The 16,834-nt window shown below is 33.6% G+C and overlaps 1 protein-coding gene across 1 annotated transcript in view; it reads left to right on the plus strand.

Moving 5' to 3' along the window:
• The window catches only part of LOC143922682 (laminin subunit gamma-1-like), a 40,105-nt gene extending 24,400 nt beyond the window's left edge, over positions 1–15,705 (plus strand). The window contains exons 6-25 of the mRNA XM_077446017.1: positions 1,531–1,942; positions 3,248–3,456; positions 3,538–3,752; positions 5,469–5,826; positions 5,907–6,092; positions 8,196–8,393; positions 8,470–8,761; positions 8,835–8,990; positions 9,353–9,467; positions 9,547–9,734; positions 9,809–9,926; positions 10,015–10,256; positions 10,327–10,531; positions 10,863–11,100; positions 11,174–11,376; positions 14,300–14,381; positions 14,454–14,542; positions 14,612–14,741; positions 14,825–14,918; positions 15,501–15,705. Coding sequence (XP_077302143.1) covers positions 1,531–1,942; positions 3,248–3,456; positions 3,538–3,752; positions 5,469–5,826; positions 5,907–6,092; positions 8,196–8,393; positions 8,470–8,761; positions 8,835–8,990; positions 9,353–9,467; positions 9,547–9,734; positions 9,809–9,926; positions 10,015–10,256; positions 10,327–10,531; positions 10,863–11,100; positions 11,174–11,376; positions 14,300–14,381; positions 14,454–14,542; positions 14,612–14,741; positions 14,825–14,918; positions 15,501–15,618 — 3,848 coding nt within the window. The 3' untranslated portion in view covers positions 15,619–15,705. The remainder of the gene's footprint in view (positions 1–1,530; positions 1,943–3,247; positions 3,457–3,537; positions 3,753–5,468; positions 5,827–5,906; positions 6,093–8,195; positions 8,394–8,469; positions 8,762–8,834; positions 8,991–9,352; positions 9,468–9,546; positions 9,735–9,808; positions 9,927–10,014; positions 10,257–10,326; positions 10,532–10,862; positions 11,101–11,173; positions 11,377–14,299; positions 14,382–14,453; positions 14,543–14,611; positions 14,742–14,824; positions 14,919–15,500) is intronic.
• The last annotated feature ends 1,129 nt before the right edge of the window (positions 15,706–16,834 follow it).

Genomic DNA, 16,834 nt, shown 5'->3' on the forward strand with positions numbered 1-16,834 from the left:
ACGAGCAGGATACAACAGGAATAAGAGGAACAGGCTTTTCCTCCCGTATCCTTCGCGCGCACATTAAACAAGGCTGTATGACAAAAAGAGAGATAATTTCACCGCATGCCACTGATATATATATTATATATGGGTCTACGTGACTTCACAGAATGTTTAATTACAGAAAACGCAAATATCGGAAGGCAAAGATCGAAAATCGAAAGATCTTAAGTCGAAAGATCAAAAAAAAATGGTGCATGGTAAACGGTACATACTCACTTAATTTGCGCGAGCAGGATACAACAGGAACAAGAGTAACATGCTTTTCCTCCCGTATTCTGCGCGCGCACATTAACACGGGAGGAAAAGCATGTTCCTCTCGTTCCTGTTGTATCCTGCTCGCGCAAATTAAGTGAGTATGTACCGTTCACCATGCACCATTTTTTTTTTTGATCTTTCGACTTAAGATCTTTCGATTTTCGATCTTTGCATTCTGATATTTGCGTTTTCTGTAATTTAACATTCTGTCAAATCACGGAGACCGATTATATATATATATATATATATATATATATATATATATATATATATATATATATATATATATATATATATATATATATATATATATAGTACCGTTTACCATGCACCCTTTTTTTTGATCTTTCGACTTAAGATCTTTCGATTTTCGATCTTTGCCTTCCGATATTGGCTTTTTCGACCTTTTCACTTCCGGTGCCGTGAGGTAGACCCACATACTTACATACTTAAATAAATACAAAGTCTCAAAAGTTTCGAAATTATATATTAGATACTAGTGTTGTACCCGATGACATCATCGCATGGGTATTGGCATATTCAGTTATTAAATAAAAAAAATTAAAAGAAATGTGTCGTCGGTTATGTGTTCGATCCCTACGCGGTCAATTTTTTTTGAAATACTTTTTAAATATATTTAATTTAATATTTATATTTAATTGTTTAATATGAAAGAAAGTGGTAAAACATACGTACCTACCTACATATAAGCAATATAAAACACTGATAGAAAAATTAATTAATTAATTAAATACATTTTCAATAGATGGCGGTTAATTCTCTGCCGAGCCGAAAGATTGGCATCGATTAGTATATATACGTTTTTTCTTTTGTTATTATATCTTCGTATACGTTTTAGCTGTGACGTACATATGTATGAATGTATGTCGAATAGAAATTACTATTATAGTACGGCGAGAAATATGACAACATTCATCCCAATCATACATATGTACATTCTTCTAGAATAAAAAAAAAATAATGCCACACCAATATACATAATTTTAACATTAAAATCTAAGTGTTTTATATTATTTTTATATGCACACTGGCTAACAACTGTGACACTTTTTCCATGCAGTAGAATGCCCTTTTCTAAAATTTTCAAAAATAGTAAAGGTTGCTATTTATGATAGGACCTGGCTATGAAACTGAACACAAAATTTAATTTTTTATTCAGTGATTTTTGTTAGACGTCTTACAATACAATAAAATATTCTTTATTTTCAGCTTGCGACTGCAATGGATATTCAAACCGTTGTTATTTCGACAAGGACCTATATGACCGCACCGGACATGGAGGACATTGTATAGACTGTGCTGAATTCAGAGACGGTCCCAACTGCGAAAGATGTAAAGAGAACTATTACCAAAACAGCGACAACATTTGTATGGCTTGCGACTGCAATCCCACGGGATCCTGGTCGTTGCAGTGTAACAGTGTTGGAAAGTGCCAGTGCAAACCCGGCGTCACTGGCGAAAAATGCGACAGATGTGCTCCGGACTACTTCCAATTCACAAACCAGGGCTGTAAACCTTGCTTGTGCAGCAGCAAGGGATCCTTTGGTAACGGACCGGATTGTGATCCCAACACCGGAATATGTCGATGCAAAGAATACGTTGAGGGGAAACGTTGTCAAGAGTATGTTACCATTTAAATTTTGACTACAGATTGTCAGAGTAGGATTTAAGGCTTCAACATATTAACAAACCAATTTCAATGATGTTACAAACGGAGATTCGTTTGGCTAAGTATTTTATGCGAACTACGAACTCCTTTTGCAAGCTCTTTAATTGCATTTTCCATAACATTAGTTAATGTTTGCGACTCTACCACTCAAATTCTTGTTCAGATGTGCTTCCTTAACCCTTTGAATGCTGACCAACGCCGATCGGCATTTTTCCAACAAGTCCATGAGCCTGAAAAACGCCGATAGGCGTTGTATTTTGAGTATGTACAAAATTAACAAGAGTACCACCCGCTAAAGCCTTTCCAGGTAGCATTGAAAAAAAAATGTATTGAACATGGGTCGTGTAATCCATGTCATTAATTTGTCAACCTTTATAAAGACTGGTTTACACCGGAATTTCTGAATTTATAACCATAGTAGAATTTCCTGATGGAAATGCCTAGCTGTTGAGTATTTTAGATTGTGAGTATTACATTTTACCAATAATTGAAGATGGAACTAGTTTTGGAAAAATTCATTCATTAATAGACTTCTTTTGCTTATTTTATATTGTTGCAAGATATAATAGAGAGTCTAAACACACCTTTACAAAACTCGAAATCCTTGGCGGCAGTTATCTAGGGTTTGTTCGGATCAGCTATAATTTTTATACCAGTTTTCTATTGGATTTCTAAATAATTCAAGTTGGAAATGTTGAAGAAATTTTCAGCGTGGCGGGCTTTCATCAGAAAAGACGTCAGCACTCAAAGTGTTATGCTGCTCAAAGCAAATATTATACCTCTTCTATTTCAAATATCCTAAATGCTTATCTCAGAAGGTCTTTGTGGTCCTAGTTTATGATTTTCCACTAATATATGTAAATAATTTCAGTCATATTCCAATATTTCAAATCATATACCCTTTCATTTCATCATAAAGTTGCATTAGTTTCTGAATCATAGTCATTGAGAGTATTAAAATAAAATGGCAGTAGTGAGCTCTTTTCATCAAAATAGTAAACCTTTCATTTTGAAAAGAAAATTCCATTATTTTCATTTGTATTTTTTATAAAATTATTCACGATTAAACTAATGCATAAGAAGATGAAACGTAAAACTCAGCTTACGCTTCATCTTCACTTCATCTGTTGATACTTTTCATGTATATGGATAGTGTTAAAATTGGTTATTATACAAAAGTTATTGACTCCTCAAACCACACTCTGACATTTGGTATACATTTGATGATTATATGTACTGATGCACGAGAAATTTCAGATGCAAGCCGGGTTATTTTAATTTAGACTCTGAGAACGAGTTTGGTTGTACTCCATGCTTTTGCTATGGTAAATCTTCCCTGTGTGACTCCACTAATGGTTATTCGAAGGTGACCCTGGAATCGAATTTCATAAGAGATAATGAGAAATGGACTGCTCAAAATTCATACGGCGAAACTATTGGCATCAAATACACTGCCAAAAATATCGGTAATTCGCAAGTGTAATTGAAAAGTTATCTCATTGTACATATTATGATGAAATGATCTGAAAGCCGATTTGGAATTTTAGGTATCGTCTCCATCAGCAAAGACCCGATTTATTTCATGGCGCCAGAGCGCTTCTTGGGAGACCAGAGATCGTCTTATAATCATGATATTAAGTTTACGCTATACACCGGTGATAATTCGGCACATTCGTCGTCATCAGATTTAATGTTGAAAGGAGCTGGAATGGACGTTTCCATAGCGATATTCGGACAAGGAAACAATAATCCGAGTATAAAGGTATAAGTGAATTGGATGGACATGCTAATAGAAATGTTATTTTAAAATTTTGTTTTGTAGGTAATATGCGTCTATTTATGTATGTTCATTAATTTATTTAATTATACTTTCACTACCAAACACTTATTGCCATGTAGCTGGTTTAGACATAAAGCTCAGGAGTCAAAAGTTTAAAACTCGGGGTTATCATATCCTAGTATTTTAAAAAGATGACACTCATTATGTCTATTTTTTAAATTAAATCAAAAATATTTTGTATAATATTTTTTAATACTAGCAAATTTCTTATAGGTACATACATACTATTTTATTTATGTTACATATTTGTTTTCATCTTCCTATGTCCATTTATACTTTTCTGACGATTTTTTTTTTTATTATGCCTCAGTTCTTGATTTTGATTTTTAAATGCTTTTTATTATTACGAAATTGTGTTCACAATACATCTTATATCTATTTTAATAGCTACTGATCTACTGATCATTTTCTATTTTACAATTTAATTTAATTTGGTTAGTAATCATAATATTATATTATTCTAATGTTAATCTACAGCATAATAGGAAAAAGAGCTCAAAAACCTATTTACAATCCATTTTGTTGTGCATACACATTTTGTTGTAATCACCGAGACTCTTCACAAGTGTGTTAGTATGGTTATTAGTGATTCTGTCATAGAATCTACTGGTTAGTTTGTTAGTAATGTCTGTAACAAACGGAATATTATATATGGCATGCAGTTTTTTCAAGTTAGTATATATGGGTGTAATATAAATTATTTTTAGGGATTAATTTTGTATTACTTGGAGCTTGGAAAGGTTAGTATTCGAGGCGTTATTCCATACAGGTGAAGCATAGGTTAATAATGGTAATATGAGCGCGCGATATAATTTTATTTTATTTTGAGTTGATAAAGAACTATGGCGATTAAATATTGGATATATTGAGGATATACCCCGCATCGCCTTAAATGCCTCAGTTCTTAAATATGAAAGGTTTGATGTTTTTTTTGGTTCCATGATCGTTGCGCGCTTGCACTAAATCGCGCTCGATCGCTGGGTGCTCGAAATACAAAAATACTACAAATATCAAACAAACCTGAATCACGTGTAGTTTATTTGTTGTTGTAATCATGTCGGCATGATGTTTGTAGTTGCGTATCGCCGAGCGTCCAACGATTTTAGTAAGCGCGCAATAGTTTGGTTACCATTTTTTTTAGATTATTTTCGAGACATTCATATACACATGTACTTTGTATCGAAACTTTTGTATTTAAGTATCCAAATAAATGGACATGCAAAGTAAATCTGATACATTTTTACTTACATTTATGCATATTTCATAAACTCGGATGGAAAAAAGGATATTCGGAATCTGTAATTACATCATCTTCGACACTGTTGATTGACATCTGTCTATAAAGATAAATGATAAGATGATTTATTGAACTAAACTGTTTCATATTCCAATATCTGGCGTTTCTAAATAAGCAATCGGCCATTGTGAGCTGATTTACTATACATATATGTACTATAGATCTTGTGATTAGACCGCCAGATGTCGGTTGATTATTCACCATATGCTAACGGCGCGAAATTTTATTTAATAATTTGCTAGCGCTAGTGTAGATTTATGTATAAATGTTTTGCTTGGCGATTGCTTAGTGTGCTGCCATATGCACGAAATGCGGGCACTACATGCGTGTGAACTTTTCAGAAAAACGAGTACTCGTTCCGTCTCCACGAGCATCCCAAATACGAGTGGAGTCCGAGACTAACCGACCGTGAATTCATGACGATCCTATCTAACCTCACCGCGATTCGCATCAGGGCGACTTACAGCAAACACGGCGCCGGGCATCTCGAGAAGTTCAAGTTGGAGACGGCGCAACGCGGATCTTCGGGACATCCGGCCAATTGGATAGAGACATGCACGTGTCCCAAGGGCTATGTCGGTCAACATTGCGAGTCCTGCGCTCCGGGATTCAGACACAATCCAGCTCTGGGTGGACCCACTAGTCCTTGTGTGCCTTGCGATTGCAACAGACATGCCAGCATTTGTGACTCGGAGACAGGTTATTAGTTTTCCTATTAGTTTTGTGTGTTATATTTCTTCTTATGCCTTTCATTCTAAGTATCATTTCTTTCGTTTCAGGTCGTTGCATTTGCGAACACAACACGGCTGGGGATAACTGCAATCTCTGCGCTAAAGGATATTACGGAAACGCCCTATCTGGTACTCCGTACGATTGTCAACAGTGTCCTTGTCCCAATAATGGTGCATGTGTGCAAATAGTCGATTCGACTATTGTGTGCACAGAATGTCCTGCAGGATATGCAGGTAAAGCTACATTTTTACCACAGTATTTTTTTTTCGATATCCTGACACTATTATTAACCTTTTGAGTGCTGACGTCCTTTCTGTTGAAACCTCGCCACGCTGAAAATTTCGCCAACATTTCAACTTAAATAGAATTATTTAGAAATCCAATAGAAAGAAGGTATAAAAATTGTAGCTAATCCAAACAAACCCTAGATAACTTCCGCTGAGGATTTCTTATTTTGTAAAGGTGTGTTTAGACTCTCTAATATATCTTGCAACAATATAAAATAAACAAAAGAAGTCTATTAATGAATGTATTTTTCCAAAACTACTTCCATATTTTGAAATTTTGCTATGGTTATAAATTCGGAAATTCCGGTGTAAACCAGTCTTTATAAACATTGACACAGATTACACGACCCATGTTCAATGCATTTTTTTTCAATGCTACCTGGAAAGGCTTAGCGAGTAGTATTCTTGTTTATTTTTTACATACTCAAAAAACAACGCCGATCGGCGTATTTCAGGCTCATGGAATTGTTAGCAAAACGCCGGTTGGCGTTTGTCACCATTCAAAGGGTTAACCCTTTGCTTCTACGATGCTAACATTCATAATTTTTTTGAAGAAAAAAAAGTATTTTTCATTAACACACTTTATTGCATTGTATTTAAAGCGGGTGTTTGGTAAATCTTTCTTTCGTGGTTCTAAATGCGGGCCTACAAGTGAGATTCACTAGGGGTGACAGTTTATGATATTTGTATCGTAAAAATTTGGTGTGCTTTTTAATTGCACGACGGCTCGTGACCTCTATAATAGAAAACGACTTTCTATTGTTTTTGTTATTACTGTATATTATTATAGTTACAAAATAGTGGAATAAGAAAACTATCCGAGCGCAAAGAAAAAGTTTTTGGGTTGGTATAAATATAGCAAGTAAGTATTTAAATACGACCATTATGACGTCAACAACGATCGTTGTTTAGCATTCAAAGGGTTTAATACCTATAATAGTGATTGTTGTCGTTTTTTCTTTATGTAATTACATATTTATAAATATATATTAAAGAAACATAAGACTTTTTATGTGTTCTTTTGTATTATAATTTTTTTCTATAACTTTTTTTTTTAAATATATCACATAGGAAGGAACTCAGCAAATGGTTTTTTTAGATACTTTAAAACTTGCGAAAAAAATGTAGCATGCCTTGTACATATTCATGGCACGCCCAGCACACACCGTCCCAAAATTATCCCCTGTAGTGTTTTCGCTAAAATTTTATCCTTGTATTTATCCTTGCTTGACTGTGATCGATAACGGTGTATGCCATATTTGAAGAAATGTAGGAGAACCCCCACATTCGGGAGCCAAGCACATGACGTGCCTTTTTCCCTGTGTGATTTCGCTCTTATGATATGTTTATAATATGTATTGATTTTTTTGATCATGGCAACGAATTGGGGACGACCTGTAATGTTGCTATGACCCAATATGAAATATAAAATAAATAAATATAATTGTTGATGGTATATGTATATACTATTATATTATATATTATTGTTTTTATTCGGCTTCGCTCGGTATTTGTAATATAAACAGTTTAAACATGGCAAAACAATCTAATAATAAACATTTATTAGTTTTTTTTATTAAATTTATTGGAATCGAAGAAATATAATATTTAACGATGTCGATATCGTAGTCATAGGAACTTTGATTTGTTTTCGATGTTCCCAACAAATCTTACATAGTTACATACAAATTCTCTTTCGAAATCATATATGAGATATATCTATTCTAGAACGCTAGGTACCAATTAAATATTCGCCAAATGTCATTATACTCAATTGGAGTGGCTTCTTGTACGTTTTATCATAGTTTCAAATTAAAATGAGATTTGGTTCATTTTACATATAAATCTAAGAGAAATGAAAAATTAAAGTAAATTTAAGTCACAATATATGTACATATGTAATGTTATTGAACTACCGGCTAGCATTTACAGCCATTAGTTTAGAAAACATGATCAAACTCTAATTGATTTCGATTGACGGCATGCTTTCGTTTAGTATTTGAGATGAACTTAGCACTATTTGCGTCTAATTTTGTGTCAAAATTTTAGGTGCTAGATGCGACCTGTGTTCCGATGGCTATTACGGGGATCCGATGGGTACTTTTGGAGCTGTTCAAATATGCAAACCTTGCGATTGTAATCTGAACATTGATACAAATGCTGTTGGCAATTGTAACAGAACCACCGGCGAATGTTTGAAGTGTATCTACAATACTGCCGGAGCCAATTGCGATCAATGTCTACCAGGTATGCTTCGATCGAATGCAAATTTGAATTCGTCCATATTCGATTTAAAACTATCTCCTTTCTTTTTTCTTCACAGGCTATTATGGAGATGCTCTTGCGCCGACCAAGGGTGATTGTCAGCAATGCGAATGCAATTCCGTTGGCACTTTGGAAGACAGCGTTGGAATACCAAAATGCGACCGTCTCAACGGTCAGTGTGCTTGTAAACCTCACATACAGGGACGCAATTGTGATACTTGCGAAGAAGGCTATTTCGATATAACCTCCGGAGACGGCTGTCAACCGTGTAACTGTGATGCCGATGGCAGTTTTAATCAAACGTGTAATTTGTTGACCGGACAGTGTCATTGTAGAGTAGGAGTCACCGGGTAAATCATTGTGCTTCGATATTATATTTTCCATTTTACATTTCTTTTCATTTCTATCTGGTGTGTACTTCAGATTAAATTGCGACACCTGCAAAGACTACCAGTATGGATTTTCGAACACGGGATGTAAAGAGTGTTTGTGCGATCTAATGGGATCGAAAGGAATGCAGTGTGATGTCTATGGACAATGTCCTTGCTTTGAAAATGTTGAGGGTTTAAGATGTGACAGGTAAATATATTTTTAGAGTATGATCAAAAAATAAGGTAATAAACAAAGCTGACGAATACTGTTCTCAAATTTATCAAACTTGCCGTTGAAATACTCATCTATTCTTTATTATTCTGGGTTTTAGAAGGGTACAGATGGTAGATGAGTGTCAGGTACACTTTCTCAATCCAACCATTTGTCCTTTTATTTATTACTAGTTGTTTTACCCGGCTTCGCTCAGTATTTGTAATATAAACAGCGTAAACTAATAGTAAATATTCATTTGGTTTTTTATTAAATTATGCCGTATTCAACTCTAGTCGTTTTATTAACTTTTTCATGTGTAGTAGAGATTAGATAGATTTATTTTTAAACAATTACAGGTGTAAAGAAAACAAGCACGATAGACAGAGAGGCTGTATCGATTGTCCCTCGTGTTACAATTTAGTGCAAGATGCTGTGAATAATCACCGTGACAAGCTGCAACGCCTAGAAAAGGTTTCATCGACATAAAATGAATAAACAAATATAATACAACATCACTTGCAATTACTTTACTATGAATTTTTATATTTAGATGTTAAACGACATTGAAAAGAACCCGACTGTTATACCCGATTCCAACTTCGATAATAATTTGATAGCAGTGAAAGAGCAGATCAAAGATCTACTCAGGCAGACAAACGAAGTTACCAATACCGATGGCGACGGCAAAACTCTCATTCAGAGGTTGGACGATTTCAATGACAGGCTGAATGATGTCAGGTCAGTAAGATAGACAAGTGTCGAAGATTGATTTTCAAAATAGTTATCGATCTTGTAAATCAATTTGTTTTCAGAGAGCAACTGAAGAGAATCAGTACATCAGCAGAGGATACTGAAAGGTTTGCCTCTGATGGACAAGTTTTGATCAACGAAGCCGAAAGTTATATCGATTCATCTACTAAAGAGCTCAATGTATCTATTTTATTCGATTTATTACTATTTTATTTTGTTTCAAATGGTTTTGGTGTCTATTTATGTATGTATGTATTATCTTTTTTAGAATGCGTTAGACTATTTGCATAGTGATGGTGCGGCAGCGTTTGCCAAAGCGCATAATCGTTCCGATCAATTCGGACAACAGTCGACACGTATGTCTACGATAGCACAGGAATCGCGCCTGATAGCTGATAGGTTAGAAAATGAGGCTAAAAATATCAAAGACGTTGCCGATACTGCAAACGCTACGTCTTACGAAGCATACGAATTGGCCAAAAAGGGTTTTGCTCAGCAGAAAAATATAAGGTTAATTCTAATCTTCTATCTGGTTTAGGCGAGAGTTGGTGATGGTTGTTGAATTTTATATTTTTTATAGTGACAATCTCAAATCAATGAAAAACGAAATACAAAATGCTGAAAAGAAGTTGAAAAGTGTGCAAAACAAGGCAGACGAGTCCCAGGCAAAGACAAAGGAAGTGTTGGACAATTCGCTTGATCTACATGCTAAAATGCATTTATTCAATCCTCCGACTATCAATACCGCACAAATTAAGAATTTAGCTGAAGAAATGACACAACAGGTAGTTTTATATATCATTTACATATTCAAGTTACGGCTTTACAATGATTATATAAAACTCAAACATTATATTTGTTAAATAAAGAATATATATTGGAAATAATTCAAAAGTCAAACGATTTATTCTTATAATGGGTCTACTTCTCAATAGCTTTTATTTAGATATACCCGAAGAAAAATACAAAACTCGCAAAATTTTGATTAAATTTGACATTTTATTATTGAAATTTTACATTAATTCTGATAAAATTTTGGACTGAATTTATTTAAGAGTAAAGTTTCGTTTTGGATTATGTATGTATGTATGTACGTATAATATATACTATTTTCAGGCTAATGGCATTCAAAGTAAAATCGACAAACTCACGACGGATAATGATGCAATGCTTCAAAATTTGCAAAATCAAATTATGGAATCTCGAAAATTGTTAAATGCCAGTACTGATCAGCATAGCGACATGGAAAGCAAGCTTTTGACATTGGATGGCATCAACGAAACGGCAAAGGAAGCTATTAAAAATGTAACCAAAATGTACGAGTCAGCCAAGACGACCAATACTACGCTAAAACGTAATTTATTTGTTGACTGTTCGAAATTTCTAAGCGTTGTGATAGACGTTTTATGATTCATTTTAATTTTCAGAATTCCACAATAAGGTGCAGACATCGAGGGAAGACGCCGAAAGTGCTTTGAAAAAAATTCCGGAAATCAGACGATCCATAGAAGATGCCGAAAACAGAACTATGAATATCAAAGATGCTTTAGACGAGGCTGAGAAAAACGCCAAAATGGCAAGGAAAACCGCTCAGGATGCACATCACAAACACGCTCAACAAGCATCTCAGGCATGTTTCAATTATTATACCTTTATAATGGAATTGGCTATATTGAGTTATTAGTGCAATTTTGTTCAGTCATATCAGAGCACACTGGTACCTTTTCAAAATGTTGTTACATTTTTTGTAAAGTACAATTTACAATGATATACATTTTAGATTTTATTTCAAATCATATCATCATCATTTACAGCCATTCACCATCAACTGTTTGATGAAAGCCTCGCTAACAAGCTTCCATTCGTCTCTGTTTTGAGCAAATCTCTCACCTCACACATTTTTCTAATTTCCAGCTTTCCTTTTATCGGGTACCATTTCAGCACTTCTTTTGTCCACTTTTCGTCTATTCTTCTAGCTACGTGACCAGCCCATTGCCATTTTAATTTCTTCACTCTTTCCACTATATCCCTTGTCATACTTCTCGCCCACGTATTTTGTTTCCGATATCTTTCTCTCTCTATTCTCTTTATTTCGAGCTTATAGCGTTCAATACTTCTTTGAGTGCATTGTACTTTAATGCGCTCATTATCCAAGTTCACTTCCCTATACTTCATCACTGGCAAAACACATTGATCGAAGATATTTTTCTTCAGACGTATATATGTATGTACATATTTTGAAAGACAGTTAACTGAAACATAATTATAAATAATAATCAAGCAGCATATTAAACAAATATCACAATATATTTAGCGTTGAGGACTCCCTACTATACTTTGTTGATTTATATTTGACGGGCTGAAAACCAGACTGGTACAAGTGACATTTAAAAAAAAATCTGGTTTAAGTGCTAAAATAATGACATATGAAATGCTATTATTTTAGCACAAATAATACTGTACTGTAATAAACTATACTGTACCTGATATACACTGCTGACATCCCGACAAGCGAAGAGACATTCATTGGAACATTTGCAGATGACACAGTCATTATGTCATCGAGCGAGTCACAGGAGGAAGCATTCGAACGCCTGCAGCGTGCACTGGACAAGATCAGCAAATGGACCAAGGACTGGAAAATGAAACTCAACGAGCTAAAATCAATGCAGGTCACATTTGCACTGCGACGAAATAGTGTCAGCACTCAGACTTTCATAAACGGAATCCAAGTTCCACAAGCTTTGTCAGCTAAATATTTAGGACTGCATCTTGACTCAAGGCTTACGTGGAGGCATCACATTAAAAAAAAAAATAGAACAGATTCGAATTAAACAAAGAGAAATGCATTGGCTAATAGGAAGACACTCCAAATTAGACCTACAATGCAAAAAACTGATATACCAGGCAATCGTGAAGCCAATATGGACATATGGCATACAACTGTGGGGATGCAGTAAGCCATCCAATATCGAAAAAATGCAAAGATGTCAAAACCAGTTTTTGAGGATTATCACCGATGCATATCGCTTCGTCACAAATGAAGAGATCCACAAGGACCTTAAAATCAAAAAAGTAAAAGAAGTCATCCGAGAATGCGCCGGGAGGCACGAGTTGAGACTGCACCGTCACCCTAACATAGAAGCGTTGCAGCTATTAGACACAACTCACCAGCAGAGGCGTTTAAAGCGAAAAAAGCCTCACGAATTGGTGTTCTGAATGTGAGAGATTCAGAAGCCCAATTCACAATTTTGGGGACGGAGTGATGATTCCGTAGTGCCCGTACATGATCTGAAGAGCAACGATATCGCTGGTGATGATTTATCGGAAATCAATAAGATGGCACCAAAAAAAAAAAAAAAAAAAAAAAAAAAAAGTCAGCCCGTCATTTCTTCCAATATATTTTTTATTTTTTCATTACATCAATTAATCATGCACACTCGCCTAATAGATTACTCCAAAGCGACGAGTGTGCTAAACAGACTCAAAAAATTATATATATATTTTTTTTAATACATAAATATCACATGAATCGAAACCATGCATGACATATACATATGGTCAGACATTGCAAACATCGTATACAATACGATAAGTAACATTTTCATGTAAGAATGCGAATATGTATAAATACAATTAACATCCACAGAGAAGTCTATGGAGAGAAACCTAGCGAAACCTGAGATATAACACAATAATTCAAGATTTCGCGAGAGAAATGGGGAGGGAAAGCCAATTTTGCAAGAATCGTTTGAATGAAAATCAGAAAAATTGGCGAACTGATAAGAAACGGCCGACCTGGTTACAAACCAAGGTCTGGCCAGCAGCAACCAGTGTGACTCGAACTCACAACCACACTGACCATAGCAAGACATGCTAACCACTAGTCCTGCTGCTGGTTAATAATGAGAACCTATAATGCAAATTTTATAAGATATAGTGTGAAAAAGAAAAAGTTATAAGAGTTTAAACAATTAAAATTTGACAAAACGAGGAAGGAAAATATATAAAGCTACTGACCATTTAACGTCAAGATTGTCAAAATTTTAGCATTTTTAAACGTGTCTATTACGAATATTTTTCATCATCGTATTGGCGGAATTGATTTAAATATCCATCGTTGACAACAGATCAAATCAAAACGATCGGAAGAATGTAGGATATAATATAATATGTTGTCAGACCAATGAGCAAAGTGAAATATAGAAGAGCCTTGATAATAATAATAAAAATGTCTCAACACTATCCATCATTAACATAGAACTTCAATGCATAGCACGATCTAGGAATGTTACGTCATTGTGTGGTGAAAATAGTCAAAGACTATAGAGAAAATTATATAAAGAAAAGCATAGACTGCCTTCTGTTTGCAGCATTATTATTTTAATCGCAATTTTTAAACACTTCTCTGATAAATTTGGTCTTATATATTACCATTGTGCTCTAAAAATATGTACAATAATTGAATTCCAAAATTGTTTTGGTTGATTTGGTTTCTAAAATGCTCAAACTAGTAATAAAAAACATACTAATGTAATTTATGATAATCGTAGGAGGCTCACGAAATTCGTACTAAAGCAGCTGAAACCAAATTAATCGCCTCGTCGCTCAACGAAGAAGCTGATAAATTGGCCGGTAATTAAAATGAACATAAATGAAAATTTGATCGGGATAAAAATTTAAATTTAAATACCATTTATTTTACAGACCGAGTAGAAGATACGAAGCTGAAAATAGAGACGCTTGAAAATCGCGTCGAAGAAGATGAGCAAATAACAAAATATGCTAAAACAAAGGTCTGCCATCCTTTTCGTCTAAACGATATCATTAAAATGTGTTTTCATCAATTGTTGCATTGCTTTCAGGTCTCGCAAGTCAAAACTGACGTCGATGAAGCTGAAAAAGCAGTCAAGAAGGGATTGAACGAGGTGACATCAATCATGGAAGATTTGAAAAATTTGCCGCAGTTGAGTGATAAAGATCTTGATGCATTAGGTTTGATATTTATCTTGATGTTGTGTTCGGTGTTGACAGTTGTGTAAATTATAAATACTCACTTATGTAAATTATTGTTACAGAACAACGGTTGAATGAAGCTCAACAAGAATTGAGAGCAGCTAATCTCACCGCGCGAATTAAATCGTTGAATGATGCACGACACACTTATCAACAGTGCGTGATGTTTATTTTCATTTATATCTTGTATTAGACTATTATATTAACCGTTTGCCCGCGGCCGTTTTCTATGGAAGCTTTGCGCGACAAGTCTGTAGCGCGGCTGTCTTCCATAGAATTTCTGAACTTTGCACGAGATTTTGAGCCTTATATGCGCCTATTTCAACTATTTTAAGGTTCAAAATTGGTTGAATATATTACCGAGAGTTGAATGCCATCTATTCAATTTGCTTAAAATGAATATATACCAGTAAAAATTAGTTTTTTGTGGAACCATACTGAAACCTCATTTATATGACGTCACGTCTGTTGAACAATGGCGACGATACGTCTCAATTGTATGAAGAATGATTATTTGACAATTAAGCCAAAACTACGAGATATATTATGTATTTTATTGTTTAAAATAATACTTTCTGTGTTAATTAACATATCTGGTTACTTAAGTAAATATTAAAATGTGTATTTAAGGTCAAAAACTCGATTGCCAAATTTGCGAATAAGGTGCCGCGTACAGGGCTTGTTCGCTATATTTATTGCCGCGGGCAAAGGGTTAATGTTTTATGTATTTTTTTGCAGGTGGCTTAAGAGCAATGCCGTTGAGATACTGCAATTGGAAGAGCAAGTGGAAAATGTGAAGAAAATACAGGATGTCTTACCGAACGGGTGTTTCAAACGATTAAAACTAGAACCGTAAACTGGAACACACGGTCCAATAACACAAATTAAAAATCTCGATAGTATATACTAACAAAAATGACAAAAAAATAAATTTGTTTTTACCAAAGTAATTAGGAATTGTCAATTATGTTTCGCAATTTTTATGTAGCGTATAATTTTATATATATATATATATATATATATATATATATATATATATATATATATATATATATATATATATATAGATATATATATATATATATATATATATATATATATATATATATATATATATATATATATATATATATATATATATGTATATATATATATATATATATATATATATATATATATATATATATATATATATATATATATATATATATATATATATATATATATATATATACATATATATATATATATATATATATATATATATATATATATATATATATATATATATATATATATATATATATATATTTATATATATATATATAATACATAGGTCAAATATATTTTATTGGTAAGTGCTGTTTTCGTGTGAATGCGGTTTGTGTATGACGTTGGAAAAATGATTAATTGCATTTAGTGAAATATTAATGCACCGTCTCAATGAGAAAGTATTTTGAATGTCGTTTTTTTTGTAGCGTGTATTAAATGCATTTCCTAGTTATTACATATGGAATAAGTTATTTCATATTTATTTTATATGATATAAAAATAAGCATATGAGTCGTAGGCGAGTGACAGATCAAAAGTTGCCGTGTTTATTGAATTCAAACCAATGTCAATGAAACGTTAATGTTTTCAATATCAAAGTTTGCCCAATCGAAGACTGATTGTATAAGCATTTAACGTCACTGCATTTCAATAGCACTTTCGAAATTTTTTAATGCATTTTGCTCTTTTATTTTTTAATAGATATTAACTGATTAGTTGTTTAGCTGTGTGATTTATTTTGATTGTGTCCAATGACATTTTTTTACTTATTTTTTTTTAAATAAAAACAGATTCAACAACATTTTAGTTTTATTACCTGGAATTTGTATTTGAATTTTTTTCTACAAATTTTGTTTGTATGTGTGCCAAGGATTTTTATCATTATTTTGTATAGTGAAACATCTTAAAGCCGGAACTTCAATTAGTTATACTTACACTTACGAAGATCAAAAATCACTTGATTTTATTTTTGATTAAAATTGTATAAGTTTCCTACCGACAGAGCTATGCTTGTATATACA

Source organism: Arctopsyche grandis, chromosome 2, assembly GCF_051622035.1.
Source record: "Arctopsyche grandis isolate Sample6627 chromosome 2, ASM5162203v2, whole genome shotgun sequence".
In the NCBI taxonomy this organism is placed as follows: Eukaryota; Metazoa; Arthropoda; class Insecta; order Trichoptera; family Hydropsychidae; genus Arctopsyche; species Arctopsyche grandis.